Raw genomic sequence first — 27649 nt, forward strand, 5'->3', positions numbered from 1 at the left:
GAAGAATCAACATTGTGAAGATGTCCATCCTACCTAAGGCAATCTACAGATTTAATACAATACCCATCAAATTACCAGCAACATTCTTCTCAGACCTAGAAAAAAGAACACAAGAATTCATATGGAAACACAAACGACCAAGAAATAGCCAGAACAATCCTCAGCAAAAAAAAGCAAAGTAGGTGGTATCACATTACCAGACTTCAATCTTTACTATAAAGCTACAATAATCAAAACAGCTTGATATTGGTACAGGAACAGGCATAAAGACCAATGGAATAGAATTGAGATTCCAGAATCAAAACCTAAATTTCTCAACCAACTCATCTTCAACAAAGCCTCCACCACCTACCACTGGGGAGAGGAGAACCTATTCAGTAAATGGTGCTGGGAAAACTGGCTGACCACATGCAGAAGATTGAAACAGGACCCTTATCTATTCCCATATACAAAAATTAACTCTAAATGGATCAGAGACCTAAATGTAAAACCTCAAGCCATAAGAACCTTAGAAAATGAAGGACATACCCTCATGGAAATTGGAATTGGCATCCAATTCCTGAACAAAACCCAAAACCCACAGGCCATAAGAGATATGATAGACCAGTGGGACCTCATTAAACTGACAAGCTTCTGCAAAGCCAAAGAAACCATCAAGAGAGCAGGGAGACAGTCTACAGACTGGGAAAAAGTATTTGCCAATTCCAGGTCTGACAAAGGCTTAACATCTTGGATCTACATGGAACTCAAATGTGCTGAAAAGAAAAAAACAAACAACCCCATTATAAAATGGGCAAAAGATATGAATAGACACTTTACAAAGGAAGACATCTGAGTAGCCAACAGACACATGAAGAAATGCTCAACCTCACTAATCATCAGGGAGATGCAAATCAAAACCATACTGAGACACCACCTAACTCCAGTCAGAATGGCAATTATCAATAACAAAAAATAACAGTTGCTGGAGAGGGTGTGGTGAAAAGGGAACACTTCTATACTGTTGGTGGGAGTGCACACTAGTGCAACCTCTGTGGAAAACAGTATGGCGATTCCTAAAAGCTCTAAATATTGACCTCCCATATGAACCCGCAATATCCCTACTGGGAATATACCCTGAAGAACTCAAATCACTCTATAGAAAAGATACCTGCACACGTATGTTTATCGCAGCATTGTTCACAATAGCAAGAACCTGGAAGCAACCATGCTGTCCATCAAAAGAGGACTGGATTAAAAAAATGTGGTACATGTACATGATGGAATACTATGCAGCCATAAAAAAGGACAAAATCATGAATTTCGCAGCAACCTGGATGGAACTAGAGTCTATAATACTGAGTGACCTCTCACAGAAACAAAGATCTGAGTATCACATGTTCCCACTCATATAGTGGACCTAAAACCTCAAATATCATACTATAAGAAAATAACTGACAGTGGTGGGAAACTATGGGAGGGGAGGGGAAAGGAGATGGGATTAACAATAGTAAATATCTATCTGGGACGGGGGAGACACCTCTTATCAACAAGGGTGCCTGAAAGAAGCATATTTGTATACCTAACCTTTAACTGTACCCCACAATGTCATAATAAAAAATATTGATTTAAAAAAAAATATTAGCCAGGCTTGGTGGCTCAGCCTGTAATCTCATGCCTTTGGGAGGCTTAGGTGAGTGGATTGCCTGAGCCCGTGGGTTTGAGACCCGCCTGGGCAGGCGAGACCTAATCTCTACAATAAATCAAAAAATTAGCCGGGCGTGGTAGCGCACGCCTGTAGTTCCAGCTACTTGGAAGGCTGAGGCAGAAGGATCGCCGGAGTCCAGCGGGTCGAGGCTGCGGTGGCCAGTCTGGCGCCAGAGTGAGACTCCAACTCAAAAAAAAAAATTACTTACAATTGCTTGTCCCTAGATTGGGGACAAGGCTATAGGATTGCAGAGAAGTTTAGGTACAAGACATTTTTAAAGTTTTAGAATAAGAGTAGTAGTATACGAATTTGGGTTCTTAGATCCTCTGACAAAAATAAATGCAATTAATGAACTAATAAAATAACAGATTAAGAAAATAAAATAACAATAAAATAAATATATGAATATATGGATAATATATATACAATTATGCACTGCATAACAACATTTCAGTCAATAAAGGATCGCATATGATGATGGTCCCAAAAGATTATAATGGACCTTAAAAATTTCTATTCCCTAGTAGTGATGTAGCCATTATAATGTCATGGGGTAATGAAATACTCATGATGCTGGTGTAAACAAGCCTACTGTACTGCTAGTCATATAAATTGTATAGCACATACAAACAGTACATAATACTTGATAATGATAGCAAACGACTATGTTACTGGTTTATATGTTTACTACACTATACTTTTTATTATTATTTTAGAGCGTACTCCTACTCATATATAAAAAAGTGAAGTGCAAAACAGCCTCAGGCAGGTCCTTCAGGAGGTATTCCATAAGAAGGCATTGTTCCCATAGGAGACAACAGCTCCTTGTGTGCTGTTGTTCACCAAGACCTTCCGGTGGGACAAGATGTGGAGGTGGAAGACAATGATACTGATGATCTTGACCCTGTGTAGGCCTAGGCTAATGTGCATGTGTTCATTTTTAACAAAAAAGTTTAAAAATTAAAAAAATTAAAAATTAAAATAATAGAATAATAGAATAAAACTCTTAAGGATATAAACAAAGAAAAAAGTTTTGTGCAGCTGTACAATGTATTTGCATTTTAAGCTGTGTTATTACAAAAGTTAAAGTTTTATGAAGTAAAAAAGTTATAGTAAGCTAAAGTTAATTTATTATGGAAGAGAGAAAAATATCTTTTTTTTTTGAGTCGGAGTCTCACTGTCACCAAGACTGGAGTGCAGTGGCCGCTCCTGGCCACTGCAGCCTCGACCTGCTGAGCTCCGGCAATCCTTCTGCCTTCCAAGTAGCTGGAACTACAGGCGCGCACTACCATGCCTGGTTAATTTTTTAATTTATTGTAGAGATGAGGTCTCGCCTGCCCAGGCGGGTCTCGAACCCGCAGGCTCAGGCAATCCACTCACCTCAGCCTCCCAAAGGCACGAGATTACAGGCTGAACCACTGAGCCTGGCGAAAAAGTATCTTTAATACATTTAGTATCGCCTAAGTGCACAGTGTTTATAAAGTCTAAATACTGTACAGTGGTGTCCTGGGCTTTCATAGTTACTCACCAGTCACTGACTCAGAGCAACTTCCAGTGCCGCAAACTCCATTATGGTAAGTACCCTATACAGCTGTCCCACTTTTAAAATCTTTTATACCATATTTTTGCTGGACCTTTTCTATGCTTAGATATGTTTGTATGCTCAGAAGCTTGCCATTGTGTAACAATTGCATGAAGTATTCAGTACAGTAACATGCTGTACAGGTTTGCAGTCTAGGAGCAATAACCTATACCATATAGCTCAGGTGATAGTAATCTATCCCATTTAGGTTTATGCAAATACACTCTATGATCACACAGCAGCAAAATTACTTAGCAATACATTTCTCAGAATGTATCCCTGTCATTAAGCGATACATGATGCTATACAGCATACATATACATAGAAATAGATCACAAATATCTCTCTATATACATATATGCTTATATACATATATATGATAGATAGATAGGTGATAGATCAATAAATAGACTACATTCAACACACAATATAATCCTCCTAAGAGGGAAGAGAAAATGTGAAAAATTACTGAATAAAAGCCAGTCTTATTTTGTGATTTCTGGAAGTAGTGGTTCCAGGAAGGGCTCATGGCTTAAGTATGCCCTGAGGGACTGAGAGGTGCTGAAGCTGGTTCTCCAGAGACCTCTGAATCTACCATGCTTGTTATTCTCACAACTACACATAAGCTCTCAGCGGTGACATTAATGAGAAACTAATGAGAAAGAGACTTACATGGAGGGTTTTTTTTCTTTTTTTAATAAAAGGGTTCTCAACAGTCATCTGTTTAAGCCCTTTCAAACTACAGAGGAGAAACTGGGGACCCAGATATGTTTAGTGACTGTTGCAAAGTCCAACAGCTCTTTGATGGTAGGGCTGGGGCTAGAACCCAGGGGCAGTCTCAGTTTCGTTGCCTTTTATGTGTTTTTTTCTTTTCTTTGTCGCTTTATTTTATTTTTTTTTATTTTTTGAGTTGGAGTCTCACTCTGTCACCCAAGCTGGAGTGCCGTGGCGCACTCACGACCACTCCAGCATCGACCTGCTGGGCTCTGGTCATCCTTCCACTTCAGCCTTGCAAGTAGCGGGAACCACAGGAATGCGCTAACATGACTGGCTATTTTTATTTGTTTATTTATTGTAGAGACAAGGTCTCGCCAAGTTGCCCGGGTTGGTCTCGAACTTGTAGGCTCAGGCAATCTACTCGTCTTGGGCTCCCAAAATGCTTCTTCTTAGAGACAGGATTTCGCCTTGTTTCCCAGGCTGGAGTGCCTCTAAAACTACAGGTGTGCGCCACAATGTCCTGGCTAATTTTCTTATTTTTGGTAAAGATAGGTCTTGGTATGTTGCTTAAGCTGGTCTCAAACTCCTGGCCTCAAGCTATGCTCTCAAAGTGTTGGTATTACAGGTATGAGTCACCATGCTAGGCTAGCTCTCTTTCATATATGCTGTGCTAAGGTGACTGTCATGAGTTAGCAGACTTGGAGTCCCCCAGAAGAAACAACCGGACACAAATTTCTACACAAATTCCTTTCTTGGATGCTTTTGCTAGCGAGAGCAAAATAAACATTATACGAGATAATGAAACTCCCATTCAAGACTTGGGATAAATCTTCTGTGGCAAGTTCTTTTTTGAAAGCATGGGTGACAGGGGATTAGAGGACTTAAAGATAGTGATTGGAAAAAACATGCAGGTAATTATTGACCAGAAAACCAAGTAAACAAGAGGCCTATCCTGGCGGCTTTGTCTTTAAATCTATTGTGCCTAAAGACACTTAAAATTCTTAAAATTAATGAACATTTGAAATGACTTAACCTACGAGTGGTAAACTACTTACGCTATTTTTTCTTCTTCAATGCGGTTGATCTTCCCTCCAACATAGATTCTTAATTTACAGTCCTTCCATTTTTTTCTGAGTGTCAGGATGTAGGGGATAAGAAGTGTTAACCCTGGAATAAAGCATCAGTTATGGTAGAAAGGATGAGTGTATCTAACTGAGAAAAAAAAAAGAACAGCTTTATATCTTTATTCATTCCCATAATTGTAGCTCTTAAATAATTTACAATCTTTGGAGAACACAGAAATGTTATTCTTTAACTAGTAACATTTTCATATACCTTTCCATGCAGTTTACTAAATTTATCGAAATCGAAATTTTGTTCCCTAGTGTATTCTACCAGATTTTACCTCCATCATCAAACAACCACCAAACATCAATTGTGCCTTTTCCTTGTTTCTTTTTAAATTGAGTGCTGGCTTCTACCAGTTTCTGGTTGAACTCTCCCACATGCATCGACTGGATTGTGTTAACGCTGCCATCTGAAATGAACGAGAAAGTGATGCATCTGTTTGTTTTTGAGGGTAGAAGCAAAATAACTGTCCCATAAATCTTCCAAAGAAAACAGAGAAAAGGTCATGGATTTGTGTATATTATATAGATAGTGAGCTCTGTTCTCTAAAAGGGAGTTAAAGGTTGAATTCCACAATAATTTAGATCACCTTCAATAATTAAGTAAAACATTGATATTGGTTTTATGATTACAGTTTTTATAATGAAGCAGTGGATTATTTTCAGCTCTTCAGTAATCTGTTTCAGAGTGGACTTATTATTTAGACATGTAACAATGCAAAACTATCTGCTACAATTGTCGAAATATACCCATTTCCCCAAATCTCAAATATAAATCAAATTAATATTTTCAGATTTACTTAAAAGTAGAAAGTGTGGTGATTGGTTGTCTAAAGACAAGCAATAGAATTAGAAATATTCTTTTGTTAGGGAATTTGTTCACGAAGCAAACTTTTGGTTTAAGTTCCGTTGAGGTCTGGATTATAAACTATGCCAGCAGTCATGTACATCTTGAACTCTCCAGGACTACTTGGTCCCATGACCGGCCTGGTTTACTTCTCTGTTCTCTTTCCAAGGAATCTTGTGACATTAAGTTAAAGCTACTTGAGCTATTTAGATCTTTGTGAAGTAGATTTAAAAAGCCAGAAAATATGGAAAGACAAAATATCTTTGCTTGAGTTATAATTAAGAGTGCCTATAAAATACTGAGGAAAAAATTTTAATGCAATTTCCACCCTGAACATGGATACAGTGAAAGTATACCAGGGAGCTAGGCCAGTGTTAGAGCAGGACCCTTGTCCCTATTTGCCAATAGGAGCTTCATAGCCACACTGGATATATCTCATTTTTCATTTCCTGTCTTTGAAAGTTGTGACTTCATTGCTCCGTTTCAAAGATGGGCAGTCAGCGGAGTGCTTAGAGTAGAGCTGACAGCCTCTTCAAGCTTCCTCTCTGATCTAAGAGGTTCTGAAGATGCTTTGTTCTGCCTTATACTGTTTCCATGTTTTGGGTCTGTCAGTTCTGAAGCAATGATGTTGTATTATTTCTGTATCCCTAGGACCACTGTGGGAGAAAAATTTATTTACAAAATGAACCAAATTCTGCCCTCTCTTACATGAAAATCAAAGCATTCAGAGGACTCCTGTTCATTCTCATGTGCCTGCAGGCAGAGTTGGTCCTGGTCTAGGACTCAGAAGAGCTGTCAACCAGCTGAAGCCCAGAGGAGTGAGTATGCCCACTTTAGAGCTATGTTTAAACTTCCAGGTATTAGACACGGCACGTAACATTATTATTTTGCTTTTCTGAACAATGAGGCATATTGACTTTTGGAAGAGTTATATTTTTGTCAAAACAAGCATTTTGATGCAGAAGTAGGCTTCCAGAATAAATAACAGGTCCTGTTTTCATTAATAAGGATGTTTGGCCTGAACGTGGTGGCTCATGCCTGAAATCCCAGTACTTTGGGAGGCTGAGGCTGGAGGATTGCTTGAGCCCAGGAGTTTGAGATCAGCCTAGGCAACATAGTGAGACCTTGTCTTCTATAAAAAAAAAAAAAAAATTATGTGGGCATGCACTTGTAGTCTCAGCTACTCGGGAGGCTGAAGTGGAGGCTGCGATGAGCCGTGATCATGCCACTGCACTCTAGTCCGGGTGACAGGACGAGACCCTGACTCAAAAAAAAAAAAAAAAAAAAAAAAAAAGACATGAATGGTTCTCCCTTCCTAATAGCTAGGGGACAGTATTGAGCCATGACTTTTAAATTTTCTGTTATTTTTTCCAGACTGTATCACTTAAAAGAGCAGATTTAATGAATAGTTAACTTTATTCACAAATAAACCAAATAATTGGAAAAGAAAGGAACTAGTAGTTAGCTTCCACAACAGTCTTGTTTTAATTTTTGCACCTGAAAGTCCTGACGTAGCTCCAACTTTATGTCATTTTAAGTTGGGTAGCAAGTAGTAGGCTCTCTCATGTCCCATGGGATGTCCCAGGAATCTGAGAGTACCTTGAATATTTGAAGTGAGCAATATTTAGATTTCCCATAATTCTCTGTATGCAATATAAACATATATTACAGGCAAAATCTTAAGCAAACAGACAAATCATTTGCAGGGTAAGACATGGCCTCTTTGAAGGGATAGCTCTGGTTAACCTAGACAAGAAGGCTGCTAAGCCTCAACTTAGATCCTGCTATTTGACTTGGAGACTCTTCCTGAGAAACGATCTTTCCTGACCTCGCACCAGTGTGTGACTTCAGTGACAATAGGACCTTTGTTCAAATAGAAATGCTGATTTTCCACCAGCAGAGGTCACTGTGGACCTCATTAAACTCAAACCTGCAGTGTTTTGGGAAGAAAGTAATTTTCAAAAAAGAAGAATTTGAATCCATCTGTTTATAAAACTTACAACAAGCTCTCCCATCCGCTGGTTCTCTGTCCCCAGAATGCACACCAGACATTCAGAGATAAGTGCACCACTCAGACAAAATCTATAGGTAATTAGTTCCAAGTTCTAAGGTAATTAGTTCCAAGTTCCAAGTCCTGCATTCTGGTTTGTGATAAAGGTGCTTTTGTTGAAACCTAGGTTCTAGCTGGATTTCCCATTTGTCTATGCTGGTCAATTTTCAGTCCCCTGAAATGTCTAAAAGGTAAGAGAGTTAAGCTATAACAGTTTGGGTGTTGGCTCTTACATTTCTTTTTCTTTCTTTCTTTTTTTTTTTTTGAGTTGGAATCTCACTCTGTCACCCAGGTTGGAGGGTAGTGGCACACTCCCGGCTACTGCAGTCTTGACCTGCTGGGCTCCTGTAATCCTTCTGCCTCAGTCTTCCAAGCAGCCAGAACTACAGGTGGGCGTTACCATGCCCGGCTAATTTTTGATTTATTGTAGAGATGAGGTCTTGCCAAGTTGCCTGGGTGGGTCTCAAACCCGTGGGTTCAAGCCATCCTCTTGCCTCGGCCTCCCAAAGTGCTGGGATTACAGGCTGAACCACCGCCTGGCCGGCTCTTACATTTCTATCCCCTTTCCTTCTCCACTGATAAATTTGTATTTTGTGGCACTCAATCTGCTTGACTCCCAAACCAGATATTACTCTTTCAAAATAATTTTTTTTTTGAGTCGGAGTCTCACTTTGTTGCCCAGGTTGGAGTGCAGTGGCACATCACCTCCTGGTCTCAGGTGTTCCGTCTACGTTAATCTCCCAAATACCTATAATTACAGGTGTGCGCCACCAAGCCCAGCTTACTTTTTGATTTATTGTAGAGATGAGGTTTCACTAAGTTGTCCAGGCTCATCTTGAACTCCTGGGCTCAGGCAATCCTTTTCCCTCAGCCTCCCAAAGTTCTGGGATTACAGGCGTGAGCCACGCCTCCGGCTCTTTTAAAATAATTTTTTTTACAGTAAGGTGGTACAAAGTACTTAAAGACATTGACAAATGACAATGACTTCTACCTATTATACATATTACCTTGTGGAGAGAAATATTTCAGTCTCTACTTATACTCAGTGCCCCCAGCATCTTAGATGTTGACTTCTGAATCTTTACAGATGCTCAGTTAGTGACTCATCTTGTAATCTTTCCTGTCAATTTTAGAAAGTACTCACCTTTTTTAGGATTTAGCTTAGTAATGTTCAACTTGCCAGCTTTTTTAAACAAGGTTCGGATGCCTCCGTTTCCTTCTTCACACTCGTTGTCTTTGATAGTGGCTTCCAGTGCTAGTCTCTCCTGTTCTAATCGCTCTAATTCTTCTGATGAAAGAAGACAAAATCATCTACTTAACGTAGAGCAACGAAGCATCTAGAAACAATTGTGTAAACTATTTATACTTAAAATGGTGTCCATGCAATAAAATGATTGTTTATACATAATATGATGTTTCTAAATAATTATTAAAAAGTAACACATTTCAGTAAGTTGTATTCTGAAAGATCAGAAAAATAGCTTTATGTGTCAAATTATAATAGATAAAGTTACTGAATGTTTATCTGTGAGAGCAAGAGAGTCTCTCCTTAATGTCATCCTTATTCACCATCATACAAAGACAAATAAACAAACTGATCGACTGTCCATAAGATCTTGTGCACTGTAAGTCACTGATTTACTGACCTAAGCTGGCGGGTCAGATGTTTTACAACTGGAAGTGACAAAAATTACAGAAGTACGCTGGGTATATATCAGGCACCAACAACGCCTCCCGCACTGAAACATTAAAGTTGTCAAAGAGCAAGAATTAAGATAACCAAACCCTACAATAAACTCTATGGACTCTGGATACAAATGATGGTGAAAAATATCCCCCACCAATTCTTTTTGATAAGCAAAATACTTTGTTGAGTGGGCAACCAAAGTCAAAGAATAAAAGCAGAGGTTTCTGGGTGCTTGTCAGAGTTCATGTTGCTAAAAAAGGTCTGAGGACTCTGGAGTCCAGAACAAGAGACAAGCTATATAGAACTTCCTGCCCAGAGTTTAGACCCACTATCCAGGCTTTGATGTGCCTGGCGGTCTTTCAACTTTTTTTGGATTCTGATTGTGACAAAAATGTGCTAGCTGCTATATAATGCGTCGAATCTCTCTCTGACCTCAACCTGCCATTGGATCAGGGTAAATAAGACTTTCACTGCAGTCATGTGACAGTGCTAAACTGAATGCTCCTTTTTGCTTACACTGGGCAAGGTGGCACTTTTGTCAGATTTCCTCATCTTATTGCCTGCTGAGAACAGAGCCTTAGAAAATGAGCAATGCCCCAAGGAGGAGGGTACAAAACCTAGATTCAGTGTTACAAAACACTAGTAGCGTTTCTGTAAATGTCAACCCTCGGAGCCCACTGCCTTATCTATCTGTGAAGTGAAGCTATACAAACTCTAGATTTATCAATTATGTACTAACTAAATCTGTCAGGACAGTCACATCCCTAGACGATGCCGCTATTCAGCTACACAGAATTGTCTGGCCCCTTTCCAGGTCTTAGCAATTAATCTTTTGCCAGTGGCATGAGATTTAAGGTCAAATCACCCATGTGATTTCCCCAAAGCTTCAAAGGTTCTCAAGATCTGCAGCTATAGAAAATCCAAGAAATTAGACTGATAGTATTAAAGCTGAGACAGGAGTTGCTTACCCCTGACTTTTGAAAGGTGAAGACAAGCTGCATTGCACTGGGGGTCATGACCGATTACAGCTCTGCTGCTGGCTTTCTGTGACATTAGGCAAGTAATTTACCTTTTCGACGCCTCAGATTTCCTGTCTGTGAAATGGAAAATTGTAACCCTTTCCCTTTCCCATCCTCCTAGCTTTTCAAAAAGAATAAACAGCAGTTTCTGTAAGGCATTTTGGAGCTCCTTAAAGAACAGAGCAGTGCCTGCATTCTGTAGGCAGTGTATTTACGCAACTTCTGGAAATGGGCCTAGTCATGCAAAGCAAATGGAGGATTTTGAGAAACTGGGAGTTATTTTAGCAGTTACTATTTGTTGCATACTCTTTGGGTGCCAGGGACTGTGCTGCATTTTGTTCCACTCCAAACAACTCTGAGATAGTTAGTATTGTTATCCTAATTTTGTAGCTAAAGAAACTGAGGCTCAGAGAGGTTAGGTAACTTGTCTGATATCACTCAGCAAGTGACAGTGTTCAAATACAAAGAGGTCTGCTTGAATCCAAATCTTGAAAGCTCCCCACCATAAAGACCTTCTTGTGGCTTGTTACAATTATTTCGGAGTTGTTTTTATTAACCTCCAACTCTTCATTATCAGATGAACCAAAATATCCCCAGGTACGTGGTGTAACGCCAAGTTAATCCGTCCAAAACCCTGGCCCCTCTAGCGTGTCATTTTAAAGGGAGGACCCTAAACATACGGGTCTATATGGTGAGTTGTGATACAGCAGTCGCATCGGCAGCCAGACATTGTTGTCACTGCCCTCGGTGACAGCACCCTAGCTGTCACTTAGCCTTCTGGGGTGTCACAGGGGCTAGTTGTGGGGCAACCTGCTTTTTGCTGTCCTCTGGCAGGGGCGTATTTGTGAATTTCTTTGGGGGCAACTGAAAGGGCTGCTCTGGGGGTGGGGGGATGTTCTCCTCTTTTCTTTCCTGGGCAGGCTCCAGCAGACCCTGTGATTAGCCACTAGCTGCCATGCTCTTTGTCCTCTAGTTTGGACAAAGGAGGAAAAAAGATAAATCCTCCTTTGCGACAGAGTCAGCTGACTGAGCAAGCCGGGAGCTATTCCAACAATTTACTTGAAGGTATGTACACAGCCCACCCAGGACAGAGCAAACGGTGCAATACTGGGTCTGAGAGACAAAACCACATTTTTCTGGAATGTTTCAGACATAGTTGTTTCTTCAAAGATGACAGGGACAGAAACTGACAGAGACAGAGTCTATTCTAAAGGCTAAAGTATGCTTGCTTTGCCATCTTGGATTTTCAGATCCATCCCACAGTGTGATCCCCGCTTGCACAGTGATTCTGCAAGTTCTTATTAGAGTTAATTCTTAATTATTCACTTTGCAGGTGATCTAAGGCCTCCTCCTGTGCTCCCCCTCCTTTTCACATTTCAGCGCTAACTAGAAGTGATGTTTTGATGATCTGTTCTTCTGAATTATCTATCTGGCGTACTGCTTGTCTCTGTTTGCATGAGAAATTGAGAGTAGACTTTGTCAAAACATTTCTGTCAACAGAAACACCAGCCAGATGACTTGCAAAGTGTACCATTAGCCACAAGGGGGAGCAAGCCAAGAGAGCAGGAATGATAGGTAGAAATTGATTTCCACTAGGCTGACAATAAAAGTGATTCCTTCCATTATCACCATCACTACATTTTTAATGTTCAGAAATTACAAAGCCCTTTCTGCACAGTATCTCATTTCATACCAATACTGGGGTGCAGGCAGAGCTGGTATTATTCTCCTCATTCCACTGAAAAGGAAACTTGTGCTCAAGAATTTCGTATAGCAGTTGGCCCAAGCCTTCCGCTTCCAGTTCTAGTGTTCACCCTTCTTCTTCAGTGATATGCCTTGACCACAATAGCTACCTATTGAAGGAATACCCAGTTTGCATGTTTTCAAGATAACATCCTCAAATTTCTAATCAGAATCAATCTCTTCTCATTTCCGTAATATCCTGCTTAAACCTTTATTCCAGTCACTATAATGGTATGGCTCAGATGTCTATTTTATCTCCACTAGATTTCAGACTTCTGAGGGCAGAGCTTAGGTCCTATTTCATTACTACCATTTATTGAGAATTTACTGTGTGCCCAGTACAATGCTAAACACTTTGCAACCATCAAATTCTTTAATCCCAAACAACAAATTTAGGCCAGGCACAGCGGCTCATGCCTGTAATCCCAGCATTTTGGGAGGCCAGAGCAGGAGTGTCACTTGAATTCAGGAGTTCAAGATGTTTTAAATGTAGCTGGGCATGATAGCAAGCACCTGTAGTCTCTGCTCTATAGGGAGGCTGAGGCAAGAGGATTGCTTGAGCCCAAGAGTTTGAGACTGCAGTGAGCGATGACTGTGTCACTGCACTCCAGCCTGGGTGACAGGCTGTTGCTAAAAACAAAACCAAACAACAAATCTATGAGGTAGGTAACTCTAATCCTATTTGAAAATGTGAAAAATGAAACACAAAGAAGGTTGGTAAGTTGCCCAAGGTTACACAGACAAAAAATGTCAAAGCTGGGATTTACCTGAATTTGTCTATTCCAAAGCCTATGCCTGGGCTTCACATACTCCCTCCCACATTCTTAGTTGTATCTACCCCTTCCTGCTAGTTCCTGGCACCAGAGTTGCACATAATAGGCACTCAAGAATTATGTGTTGAAACAGATAAAAGAATAGGTTAGTACTGTTCAGTTCAATACCTTTGAAGGTATTATCCTTATAAAAGAAGAAGAAGAAGTGAAGCATTGTGTGGGATGGGGGGTTTGAGAAGAGTGTGTGTGGGGGGAGGCAGGGCGCAAAGGACAATGTTTGAAAGAAGTGGAGTTAATACTGTATACAAAGTTACAGAGAAGAGGAACTGACAAGGGTGATGGTACAAACCAGGCTGCAGTGGACCAAAAGTAGGACAGGTGAGATCAGAAGTGTGAGAGGCAATTGGGAAAGGAAAGGCGGTCCCTCACAGGAAAAGACCACCACATGGGAGTCAGTGTTAAGTATGGGGAACTTGAGTCTTCTGGATTAGATAATTCTACAGAATGTCATGATTTATAAAGCTACTGAGAGAGAGAGAGAGAGAGAGAGACAGACAGACAGACAGACAGACAGAGAGAGAGACAGAGACAGAGAGAGAAAGAATATCACCTGCTCTCTTTTTAAGTTTTTTTTTATAACCTCAACCTGAGGCTACAATGGTGGAAGAAAAAACTTAGACCTTTATGTTCTCTCAGTTGAGAGTCGATTTCTAACCAATTTCATCATCCACATCCCACATAGCTCTCATAGTAGGAACAGAATGACTCCTGAGTCTGAGCTATACCTTCATGCAAATAATGAAATCACTTTGAACAGTAGTTACAATACTTTCAAGTGCTTTGTAATGTGATTATATGGTAACCAATTGGAGTAACTGTATTTTGAAATTCAATTTAGTTGTCAAGATTGCATCAAATGTTCTGTCCCCGGTCTTTTTTTTTTTTGGCAGATACCTTTTAGAAATAGGCAGGGGTCTACAAATTGCATAATCTGCTTTGAATCTGAAGGATAGAGAGTAATTACCTGACAGCAGAAGGGAGAGCAGAGAACCCCACTGGGGGATCGCCTCCTCTCCCATTTTATAGCATCCTTTTTCTTTATTAATTATTAAATTATGATTCTCCCCTTGGTCAATCAACTCAAAGCTGTAAATGCCCATATGAATCAATGCGCCATACCCCAGGTGAAGTCTAGTTGAATTGTAGGCAGGAAGCAATCCTGCAGTGGTTGCCTTCCAATCAAGTAATTATTTACTACACTGCCATCTGTCTTTATTTTGCTAAGCCACTCGATCAGACACAGCAGTATCCCCGTGCTCTGAGATGGTCATAAATCGTGCTGTACTTACACAGAATACTTGACCACAGTATATTGCAAATCACGTTTCATCACTTTATTTCTTACCAATACAATTTGGACTCTTTGTTGTAGTTGGCAAACTGGCTAAAATACCCCTGGGAAGTGAGCAATATAAAATACCATGTTTTTTTGTGTGTTGTCAGGCAATAAATTAATTTATTAAGAGACACTATCGTCATCAGTATTGGACGAGTTGCTGCAGTATACAAGTTAGAATGTTATGAGCATCGATCTTATTTATGTAAAAAGTTGTTCCCCTCACATAAGCCTGTGATACAATATAGGAATAATTGTCATTAGCTGGTAAATTACCTATAAAGCTGATTTCTATTCACTGCTTTATTAACTACAGTATATGGGCACTCTGAATTGCTAATATTTCCTTTAAATTATAATCTGTGATGACACGGTGGTGCCTGTGTTGGAAAAGCTATGATGATAATCATTAACATTGTATAATGCAATACTTAAGATTTATCAGGCTCTTATTAAGCCCTGAATTACAGCATAATATAATGAAATGCAAGCTTATTTCTTCCAATTCAAAATCTAATATGAGGTTTGTGCCATAAATTACATATACTTCAAAACAATGCGTGGAAATGTGGCATAAAGTTAATTTCTATCATTATGTTGTTGTTTTTCTGCATGTTCTTCATGGATTTGTGTAACATTGTTTTTTCTTGTTTACCCTAGATAGTTGGTACTTATAATTATTTTATTAGCATCCAACTGCATTTTCCCTTTCTTGACTAAGAAGCAGAAATATTTCAAACATCAAAGTTGATTTAAATAGGATACAGCCCTTGGGAAATTAAAAGGGGATGTAGTTCACTGCCAGGAATCTTTGAGAAATACTATGAAATTTGGTTTCTGTGTTGCTTTATAGAAATAAATTGATGGTGCATTTTGGCAGATGGAACAATGAAGGGTGGGAGTAATATTTTTTGGCTACATCTCATCGTTTAGCTTGAAGAGATCAACATAACATACAAAGTAAATGTGTAATCTAAATACAAATTGTATTTTGCACTCTCATTTTTTTAGATGGAAAAACATTACAGCACAAAAGCTAGGAAACAAATTAAAGTAAAACCTAGGAAGTGAGCAACAGAATATGAAATTTGAACCTTAATATTAGGTTCTTGTAATTGTCCTCAAAGTCAAGTCTATCTTACCATAGACAGGCAGCACCTTTGTTGGGTGTCTTAAGGAATACATGGAAACAGCTTTACCTCACTCCTATATGTTTCTCATTTTGTAAGTCACTGCTCTCTTGTTCTACCTTTTAATAGGTAGAGTAGTGACTTTGAAAGGTCATAGGTTTGAATCTCAACGCTGCCAATTACTAGACTTGTGAATCTTGAGCAAGCCTCAATTTTACCAGCTGTAAAATGAGTACAATGATAATTTCCTCATAGGGCAGCTGGGATGATAAATGTTATAGGTGAGCATGAAGCATAATAGATGGTCCATAAGAAGTGCTTAAAAATTTTAACTATTGTTGCTTCTAATGTATTCATTTCTACTAGGAAGGAATATAAATTAGTAATGAATATCTGATATGAAGAAGTAAACATATCTGATCTGGAGATGTCAAAGTTCCATAAAAGAGAAAGGGGCATAAAAAAGGGAGGCTGAAGTCACCAAAAGAAAACCGTTATGCTACAACTTTGCATAGGATGGACACTACTCTCAATCTTATTTTTTAAAGCTGTTAATAATCATAACATATGAATGATCAGAGAGTGGCTCTATGTCTTATACAAACACTTGATTTCTAGTTTTTTCTTCTTTCTTCTCTTCCCATAAAACAATACTAGAATGGTTGCATCAGAAATTTCAGCAAAGGCACTCAGATTCTCTTCTGTTATAATGGAGGCAGCAAATAGAATCTGGATCCACCAGGCAACAGCCCTTACAAATCCCTTTTTTCTTTCTGCTGAACCTATTCAGCAGTACCCTGATACTCTTGTACCTAGGAGACTGAATGCTGCCAGAGAAAACTGGACAACCCCAACTGGGTTTTCAATGCTGTATACTTATCAATTGTTTGATTTTTCTGATCTTTTCACTCCCTGTCATGACTTTTAAAAACTCTTACTACTCTCTTCTTGTGCTCAATTAAACCATGTTTCTCATGCTTTTAGAAATCAACCACTGCTCCTGCTTCAAAGAAAGAATTGAGACTACCGTGCGTGGCTTTTCTCAATTTACCACTCCACCCCCCACAAATCTGCACGCCATCATCAATCCTCACCTCTTTTGCTCTGATTTTAGAAGATGATGTGTTTTCCTTCTGTATAAGGCCAACTCTTCCTTCCATGTCTTTCCCTAAATTTCCTGCTCCTCCTGGATCTTGTTCTGTGAGTCTCCCTTTCTTTGCCTACATCTTCAATCTCTGCTGCTCTCTTGTGCCTATTTTGTTAGTCTGGAAACATGACTCTCATCATATATCCCATTCAAATGTCTATGGGTCCCCCATAACAAATCTTCTTAATCTCATTTCTCTCCTCACCATCCAGATCTCTCAAAATGGTTAGCTACATCCATATTCTCTGCTTGTACATCTCATATTCTCAACCTACAGTAATCAGAATTCTGACAACACTCCTCTACAAAAATTGCTCTAAGATTATGTTATGCCAGTTACATTTTAGTCATTATCTTACTATGCTTTTCTGCTGTATTTGACAATGTTGATTAATCTTCCTGTTTTGAGCTCTCTACTCCAATGGTTTACATGACACCAGACTCCTGGCTTCTTTGCCTTTCTGACCCCTTTGACTCTTTGTGACCCTTTTCTTGTGTTTTGGAGTTCTTGACTATACACACTCTTTAGGTTATATTTTCCCAGTGTCACAGTTTCGATTTCCACCTTAACTATAATGTTTCTTGCATTAGTCAGCTTGGGCTGCCATAAACAAATACCACAGACTGGATGACTTAAATAAGAGAAATTTTTCTCACAATTCTGGAGGCTAGAAGTCCAAGATCAAGGCAATGATTTCTTTCTGAGGTCTCACCTTGGCTTGAAAATGACTGCCCTCTCGCCACATCCTCCCCGTGGTCACCCCTTAGTCTGTGTTCTATAATCTCTTTTTTATAAGGACACTAGTAATTTCAAATTAGGGCCCACCCATATGACCTCATCTTACCTTAATTACATCTTTAAAGACCCTATCTCCAAATTACAGTCCATTCTGAGGTACTGGGGGTTAAGACTTCAACATATAAATTTGATGGGGGTGGGGGACACAATTCGGCCCATAAATCTCCTAAATCTATATTTCCAGTTTGGATTTCTCCTTTAAGACGAAAACTATCTAATGCCTATTGGACATTTCCAGTAAGATTTCCCACAGAAAATAGTCTTACATTGAACCAGGCATTAAACCTACACTTCCCCTTGCACTTTCCATTTTCACTGGTGTTCACCTAGTCAGCCAAAGTGTTTTTCTATGCTCCTCCCATGCCCGTATCCTGCACATCCAACCAACACCCAAATGCTGCTCTTTGTAGTTGCACAATACTTCCCAATTCTGTCCTTTTCTCTCCATCCTTACTGAGGTTGCCCTAGTTCAACTTGGCACCTTCTCCTGCTTTATTGTAGAAATATTTGATGCCATTCTAGTCCTGAGTCTATGCCCCACATAAGTGAAAGAGTATGAGACATAAAACCAAGTCTGACTACATTACTCCCTCACTTACATTTCTTTGGTGGTTTTTCATTATCTACCAAATATGGCTCATACTTTTTAATATGGCAAATGAGGCTTTTAAAGTCTGAATCTTCCTTTTATTGGCAGCCTCATGTTTCACTACTGTCTGTTTCACACTCTTCACTTTAGTAACACTCATCTGCTTTTGGTTGCAATATATTCTATCCCTCTATATTCCCATGACTCCACATTTGCTAATGCTCTCCTTCTGGCCAGGAATGCATTCCCCAATCTGCTTATTTTTCCCTCCCTCAACATTACCTAGTTAACACCTGCTCATCCAACTAATTGCAAACCAAAGGTAGTTTCTTCCAGAAAGACTTTTTTTGAATCAGGTGCCCCTTCTTTCTTTCTCATAATTCCTTATTTTTACCTATTATCAAACTAATGATATATATCCACTTTCCTTCCTAAGCTGTGAGTCTCTTGAGGAATAGACAGAATTTATTTATTTATTTTTTGAAAGCAGGATTTATTGAGAGCACAGGAAAGCTCCCACAATGGGAGAGGACCCGAGGGGGTTGCCTCAGAATTTATTAATCTTAGTCTACCCAGCGCCTACACTTACGCTGTGCGTGGAACATCACACACAAACAACTAAGCTTTTGTTTTAGTGTTATGTTGTAAATGGACTATTGTGAAATTCAACTGAGGAGGTAAGTCATGGATTCGTGTCTTATTCTAATTTTTCAGGAACTCTTTAAATATGTTCTTTATTTCATACAGAAGAGAGTATGTTTAACTTCTAAGACTAAGCAACTACACTAAATTCTCTACAGGGAAAAAACAGAGAGTCACTAATCTGAATTAGTGTTTCTGCTTTTGATTTCGATTAGTGATTCACAGCATGATACATCCAGGCTCATTTCCATGTTCGCTACAAACCAGTTCATAGATTCTTAAAAGCAAAATGCATGTTTTTCTGACCAAAGAATTAATCTTCATTTTCTGAAACATTGTGCAGAAATTAATTTGGCGGGTTATTTTACTGAAGGTGTTTGTTTTCCTTGATGCTGGCTTTGTGTTTCTGTGATAAGAAAAGTAATTGATGACTGCCCTGAATTTCTCCATATTTCTGGTTAGCAGGGCAAAGGCCACTTGTGTTAGCGCTGGGGAAAATGTTGGAGAAAGTGTATGCACCATGAGCCAGCACTAGCGTGGAAGCTTCATTGTCGGGGGTGCTGTGGGTATTGTGCCCTGCTCTTACCTCACCACCTAGAACAATATCAGGCCCAGAGTAGGTGCTCAAAAAGAACTTGTTGGTGAATAAAGAAAGTACATACCTTGCACCTGAAGAACCTGAGAGATGTCAAACCCTTGGCTGATTCTGACTATGACGACACCAATCTCAAAATCAAACGCATCACTGAAAGAGGAAGTAAAGTGTTTAGTGTTTTAAATGGCTTCTTTAATCCTCAAGATTTGGATTCAAACTTGCTACTAGGATTTAGATATAATGAAACTATTAACATCCACATAGAATATAGCCAATAGCGGATGCCTTTTCTGTTTGTTCCTATCTTTATGCCTTTTTAAAATGTATTCAAAGTGAACAATTATCATGATACTATAAGAAAGGGATTGGCAGGAGTGGGAAACTGCCGGGGCGGGGGTGGGATTGGCAGTTGAGGGAAACTGCCAGGGGAGGGAAGGGCACACCTCATCAACAAGGGTACCTGCATAATGAACATTTGTATACCTAACCCTGAATTGTACCCCACATCTTAAACTTAAAAAAAAAGATGTATTCTGGACCAGGCTCGATGGCTCAACCTGTAATTCCAGCACTTTGGGAGGCTGAAGCGAGTGGATTGCCTGAGCCCGTGGGTTCAAGACCTCGTCCCTACAATCAATCAATCAAAAACTTGCCAGGTGTGGTAGTGCATGCCTGCAGTTCCGGCTACTTGGAAGGCTGAGGCAGAAGGATCCCCGGAGCCCACCAGGTCCATGCTGGGGTGTCCGTGCATGTGCCACTGCACTTCAGCCTGGGTGATGGAGTGAGATTCCAACTCAAAAAAAAAAAAAAAAAAAGAAAGGAAAAGAATGTATTTTGAGTAGTGGTAACTAAATTACTTACACTGTAGCCAACTTACTTAAATAATAACAACTAGAATTTTGATGAATAACTTGTTGTGTACTTTAAAACTAATTTAATCTTTTATAAAGGGAGCAAAACAACTCCTGGTATATTTAGAACAGAGAGTGGACAGGCTTCAAAGACCCTTTGAAATGAGCCACACCCCTCTCCTGCCCCACAGGACGATGCCTTTTGAATTTCAGACATCAAGTGCATGGTCACAAATATCTCCAGTTCCTCCAAGGAACTTTTTAGCATGGACTCTGAACAGGCCATTCGGAGCAACGTTCCTTTTCGCAATGTACTTTAAGATGACTCTTTTCTATATCCAACCCAATGGAATTAGATTATATAGAAGAGAAATAAAGGCTCTCTTTCTTTTACCTCTGTTTCTGTAGCTATGTTTTCTTTGGTCCTAAATATCGAAACATGTCAATTAATAATTTGAATCATTTTAAATGTTTTCCTGGGGAGTTTGTTCAATCTTCTATGGACCTAAAACCAAGGATCCCTTGCCAGTAGGTCATCCTCCAGAAACGATGCCATCTGTGACTGTCCTATCATATGCAACCAAGTTTCCAATGGCCAAAGCATGAATTTTCAAATGATATAAATAAGTTTGGTGTAATATGAATATCCACTCAAAATTCAAACCAGAAATAAACTTTACTTAATAGAATGATGTATTCTAGCCCAAGTTGCCAATGCACTCTTAAAAAAAAATAAAAATTTGGATTCTGTATTAGGCAGAATAATGGACCTCCAAAGACATCCTAATCTCTGGAACCTGAAAATATGTTTTCTTACATGACAAAAGAAGTTTGCAGATGTGAACATGTGATTAGTTTAAGGAATTTGAGATAGGGAAGATTATCTGGATTACCTGAGTGGGCCAAATATAATTACAAGGGTACTTAAAAGTGACATTAGGAGACTTAAAAGGAAGTCAGAGTAATGTGATGTGAGAAGGACTTGACCAGCCATTGCTGGCTTTTAAGATTGAAGAAGGGGGCCCTGAGACATGCCTACATGATGGAAGCTTCTAGAAGCTAGAAAAGGCAAGGTAAGAAACTTGTCCCAGAACCTCCCAAAGGGAATGCATGGACTGCACTATGGTTATTGTTCCGTGAGAGCTTTGTCAGACTTTTAACCCACAGAGCCATAAGATAATAAAATTGGACAGTGTGTGGTGGCTTATACAGCACTTTGGGAGGCTGAGGTGAGAGGATTGCCTGAGCCCAAGTGTTTGAGAGCAGCCTGGGCAACATGGTGAGACCTCATTCCTATGAAAAAAAAAGAAAAACTTAGCTGGACATGGTGGTACATGCCTGTAGTCCCAGCTACTTGGGAGGCTGAGGTGGAAGAATTACCTGAGCCCAGCAGGTTGAGGCTGTGGTAGCTATGTTCATGCCACTGCAGTTCAGCCTGGGCTTCTGAGTGAGACTCTGACTCAAAAAAAAATATGTATTGTTTGTAGCCTCTCAATTTTAGATAATTTGTTATGGAAGCCATCAAAAACTGATGTATACAGATTCTAACTAAAATTAAATCACAATTAGGGATATTACAGACATTTAAAATATTTTATTCAAATAAAAATGGTAACATACTACATTGTTATAATATCCCTGTAATAACAATTATATTGTACTTTATTTTAAGTCATAAAGTCACACAAAATTGGAAAGGAAAATGGAATACACGTATTGAAAGGGAAATTACAATACAATGTGGGATTTTCTTTCTTCTATATTAACCCCATTGTTGTGGTGGTAAAATAATTTAATTTTACCAATCCAGCTAGATTTTATGCTAGTACAAGTCTGAGTCACCTTAACACTGAACTTTATTACCAAGAAGACCAGTTATTTATTAATTTGCTATAAAAGCTAGAGGCCTCTTTGATTCAGTATTATTTGGCTTGATTACTTTGGTCCCTTTGCATTTTTGTAACATTTGGGATGGTGGGGAGGTTGGAAGATGATCCCAGGTAATTCTGTATCAGACTATGGACTATTTGAGTGAAGATTTACACATTTCTTCCTCTTTGCTTATTCCCCTACCCTTTTGTTTCCTAAGGTGAACATAAAATTTTACTGAAGAATCTGGATAACAGAGGACAGATCTAATCTATTTCCGGGAATGTCAGGTCAGCAACTGACTGTCTTTCTAAATATATCCAAATGCTGTTTGCTGAGTCTGGCAAAATTCTGGTCTTGATCACCTGGTTTAGCCTTAATCTCCTGAACTTAACAACACTAGCAGGAGCCTGATGGGAGCTCATGACATCCCAGCTGTATGTGTTTGGGAAATACAATGCATTTAGTATAGAGGTTCCTCACATTAGGAAGACTGTTAAGTGAATTTCTGTTTGGTTAGTAATGCCTATAAGTTCAGAAGAGGAAAATTATTTTCTTATGCTTCTTTTCAATAGAACTAAGAATGCTTTTGTTCCTATGTTGCATAAATGTGCCCCAAATAATGGTAAGTGTGAAGCTCATTATAACAAGGGGTAGAGGAAATAACCTGCAATAAGAAGCACTAAGCATATGCTTATTTGGAAGGTGTGAGAATTTCTTCCCTGTGTAGGATGAACTTTTAAGTGCAGCCCTGCCTCTCAGGGCATGTTCTGTAGCCCATGGGATAAAATCAAAGTGTAGCTGGATCTTGGACTTGGAAAACCTTCCATTTCCAGAGGTGTTGACACAAAAGACAGTTGTTACACATTGCCTCTCTGGAGTCTGGTTTTTTCAAGTCCAGAAGAAAGGCTCAATTTTCTAGATTGTTTCTTTCTGTATGTGTAGAATTTGTTTTCTCTTATTCAAAACAAGGATCCAAGCCAGGTAGTACTTTTGGTATATGAAGGAGGACCACCCCAAAAACAGAATTATTTTTTGGAGGGCAGGCCCCTTGTAGTACAGGCTTCCCCCACTAGGAGAGGGTTCTAGGAACCCACTGGCATCAGTGTACCAGTTAGCGTTGTTGTGAAAGACTGTGTTCAAATTAAGGAAATTTTTCTTTTGGGATTCTTTCAATGTGCTTGCCCATTTCATGGTGGGTGATTTACATGCACACCTGCCCACACTGTGCTGCGCGTTCAGAGTTTTTGACCAAAAATCCCATGGCCCCCTACCCCACCCTCTCTATTCACATAGTCTTGCCCTGAGCGACTTTTTTTGTTTGTTTGTTTCTCCCGATGAAAATAGTCCTCAAAGGGAAACATTTTGCTAATGTGGAAAAGATGAAACAAAAAACAGGAGAAGCAATAAAAGGCATCACAATTAATGGGTTCAAAAACTGTTTTGAGCAGTGAAAAAAGCATCTTGATAGGTGTATTGCATCAAACGGAGAGTACTTTGAAGGTGACTGAAGTTTGAACATGTAAGAATAAATATACAATTTTTTATAAATAAATTCTGGGTATTTTGAGGTCCTCCTCGTATATATACTTTTGGAGGCAGCACAGCATTGTGGTCATGAGTTTGAACTTCGAATTCAGTCTTGGGTTGGAATTCCAGCTCTCTCACTTAATAAAATCTGTGAGTTTTCTGAGTGTTACCTAATTTTTTAATGTCTGTGTCTCCACTTGTAAAATGGGATCAACAACAGTACTTCCTTCAAAGGCTTCTTATGAAAATTAAATGGGATAATTCCCGTTAAGGATGCCCATCTGCTGCCTGCTAGTCCTTTAAGATCTATTATTATTAAGCTCTGTTATTACCTAGATCCTAAGCCTCTTCAAATATTTAGTTATTCAGTGTAACGTACAATGTAAAACTCAAATTCTGTGCACAAGCCGTTCTTGCTCCTCCCAGTAGCAGTGGGACTTAGCATTTGGAAGCCTTATATCAGCAGAGGGAGATATGGGATTTTGGGATAATAAACAAATTATTCAATGCCCAGAAGAAGACAATCCAGAATCCAAGAATCCAGGTGTTTTGGAAGAAAAATTTCTCCTTACCACCCAGCTGTTCTTTGTTTTTAATCTTATAAATAGATGTTAAGGTTTAACTCTAAACATTTATCTTTTTCTTGACACTAATGTTTCTTCCACCCTGCCTCTTTTGATACTCTGACTCTCTCAAGTTCTATTATTGGCAGAGCTTTTTCACCTTGGGATAGAATTCAGAGTACCAGGGGAATGTGCTCTTCTCAGGCAATTTAATCTGACACAACAGTGTTATGTGCAGTACAAGTTATGTACTGCCCTGGTTAGTGCTTTATAAACAAGAACACGTCTTGAAAGCCATCACTTACTGTATGATTCCCACGTAGTTCTCAATCTCTGTCAAGGGAGCTTTCCTCCAATTTTTTTTATATCCAATCACCAGAGTGTTTGGTTTCATTCTTCCTAAGCCTGAGGCCTAAACAGAGGACATAAACACATGGGCAATCCTTACCGTACTGGGAAACTACCACCACAAATGAAAAATAATGTTCAAAAGAGCACTGAAGTAATGTTCTGAAGATTCTGAAGATTAGATTACATTTTAGTACATGTCCTTCATGCCCGTACCCAAGCATAAAATAGAAAGATTAGTTCTAAATCATCTCAGCCATAAATGGATTTTAGATGACAGAAATGTAGCTTTTCTAAATTAGCAGTCATTTGCATTTCTTCTGACACACTCATTAAAATGGTTCAATAATTTAAAATCAAGTGAGGGCCAGCTTAACTGTTGGTATGCACATTGTAACTTAGCAGTTCAAAGCTCATTTCTACCTGTTATATTCATAATGTCACTGGCAATAAAACCCATGTTTGGAAAATTCTTATATACAAGGATCACTGAAATCTTTACTTATATTATTTACTGAAGAGTGACTAAACTATGTTTCCAAAACCTAATCTTCTTCATGACAGTATCATTAATAGCCATCTTACACATCAAAAGTGTTGTTTCCCCCCATTAGATGACAGGATATGACTTCTAGTTAATCAGATTTAATTAGGCAATATTACCGAGCACCTATGAACAGCAAAGTGTTATATTAGGTTTGATGGGAGAGCAGTGAGGCACATTCTTGGACCTTAAGGGGCCAAAGATATATGATGAAGGAGACAAGATATACACCAATAGAGGGGTGACCCAAAATATCCCAATTATCTTTTAGAGGGTGGTCCCTTTATAGTACAGGCCTACCTCTGCTAGGTAAGAGTTCTAAGAACCCATCAGCAGCAGTGTACCAGCTAGGGTTTTTGTGAGACACTACATTCAGCTTCAGTGAATTTTTTTTGGAGATTCTTTCACCCTGTTTGCCATTTCAAATGGTTAATTTATCAGCACACTTGCCCACACCATGCTGAATGTTCAGCAGTTTTTGACCAATGGAAAATAATGTGCCCCACTCTCCCTATTCACCTGATCTCACCCCAAGCAATTTTTTTTTTGTTTCCCCAAATGAAAAAGAGTTCTCAAAAGGAAACATTTTACCTATGTAAAAGAAGTAAAACAAAAAACTACAGAAACACCAAAAAACATCAAAACTGGTGAGTTCAAAAACTGTTTTGAGCAATGGAAAAAGGGTCTAGATAGGTGCATTGCATCAGACAGAGAGTACTTTAGAGGTGACTGAAGTTTAAACATGTAAGAATAAATCCACAACTTTTATAAATAAATTACAGAATTTTTTTGTCCCCCTCATAATTCTAATATAAGTACAAATGCAATAGAAACTCATAGGGAAGTACAAAGGAAGAAAACTTGACTTCCAGCTGCAGATTCATGGTCAGCTTCACGGGAGAGGTGGCATTTCTTCTGAGTCTTGGAATTTGGTTAGATGCTGACAGGTAAAAATAAGCAGGGCAGTAGGAGTGGTAGAAGGCTGTTGTGGGCCATGGGAGTAGTGAAAAAAGTGACCAGAGCTGGACATTTTAGAGAGGACAGTAGCAAGTGGAAGGAGATAGACAGTGATGGGGGGGTTCCCGAAATAAACTTTGCTTCTGACACATTTGGCGTATTGCTTTTAGTTCCGCAGCTCCTAGGAGCCCTCATGTGGCCCTTGGCAGATGTGTGGCAGCATGGATGTAGTCTTTTCTATGACTACAGTTTGAGGATGTGGTAATTCATACCAGAACTTCTGACATGCAAAGAAGGTTTTATCCAAAATGATACAATTGCAGAACTTCCCTTGAATATCACTCTGTCCTGTGGGGATCCCACTGTACTCCACTTTTATTTGAAGAAATTCATGTGAATTTATGCATGTTCAAAAATTTTTTTTACCATTTCTTCTGGATTAATATAATAATAATTTTCCATACCATCTTTTCCTTCCCTGCTCTTATTCTATGTCTGTTTTCCCATTCCTGGTTGAAAATGTTATTATTTTACAAATTTTCTGTTATAATTTTATGTTGAGTAATCTTCCCAATATATTTAACCAAAGAGCAACTGAAAAATAACTCACAACTGAAAGAAAAATCAGCATCTTGCAATGCTAACACCTATTTCCATGGTTTAGCAAATTAATAACAGATGAAAGAGGCTCATTGTGGGTAATAGGTCTTTTAGAAATGGATTCTCTGCATACGCAGCTACTTTGCGAATATTCTTAAGGGATATTAGAGACAGAAATGCATCAAATACTCTTAATCCCTAACATATTACAGCTTAACCAATATTTTTTCCTTTCATAAACATCAGAGTTACCTTGATGCAGTCCTGACTTCTGACAGTCGATGTGACAACTCTGAAAGTCAAATACACCATTTGGTATACATAGAATTAGGAGTTTTCAATCAGATTAAAGCCAAAATGTCCAGAAAGCCAAGTCCTACAATTTCTGAGGGTCTCTTGGATTGTTTTAAGATTTCTTTGGCACTAAATTATGAAGATTGGAACTAGGGAGAGATTTTATATACTTACTATAGAAGAGGCAAAGAAGGGGAGGAAAAAGAAAAGAATAGGGGAGAAAAGATGGACACTGTGGGATTTAAGGTTGAGCTGTAGAAATTATTACATTTTACTCAACATTCTGGAAGTAATTCAGGAGGATAGGGAGATTTTACGCCCAGATCACCAGGCATTAATTTAGTTGAGTCTAGCAGCTGTCCTCACACCATTTGCAAAAGAAAAAAGGAAAAGAATGCCTGACTTGAGCGTTGCTATATGCAGTATGAAATACAAAAATAGTTTGAAGCTTCAATAGGATCCTGAATGTCGTCAACCACCAGAACAAATTTGCATTTCAATAAGTATGGGGGCAGAATGTATGCTGGTGGCCAAAGGCAACCTCATTTTCCATTTCCAGTGTA

The 27649-nt window shown here is 39.0% G+C and overlaps 1 protein-coding gene across 1 annotated transcript in view; it reads right to left on the minus strand.

Annotated features, from left to right (window-relative positions):
* LOC103272474 (solute carrier family 12 member 1) overlaps nt 1–27649 on the minus strand; it is a 71765-nt gene that overhangs the window by 13352 nt on the left and 30764 nt on the right. The window contains exons 11-15 of the mRNA XM_008069963.1: nt 24649–24755; nt 19598–19680; nt 9155–9298; nt 5392–5523; nt 5042–5153 (exon numbers count right to left, since the gene is read on the minus strand). Coding sequence (XP_008068154.1) covers nt 5042–5153; nt 5392–5523; nt 9155–9298; nt 19598–19680; nt 24649–24755 — 578 coding nt within the window. The remainder of the gene's footprint in view (nt 1–5041; nt 5154–5391; nt 5524–9154; nt 9299–19597; nt 19681–24648; nt 24756–27649) is intronic.

The sequence above is a fragment of the Carlito syrichta genome, unplaced genomic scaffold (assembly GCF_000164805.1).
Source record: "Carlito syrichta isolate Samal-C Ts95f unplaced genomic scaffold, Tarsius_syrichta-2.0.1 Scaffold312601, whole genome shotgun sequence".
Taxonomy (NCBI): Eukaryota; Metazoa; Chordata; class Mammalia; order Primates; family Tarsiidae; genus Carlito; species Carlito syrichta.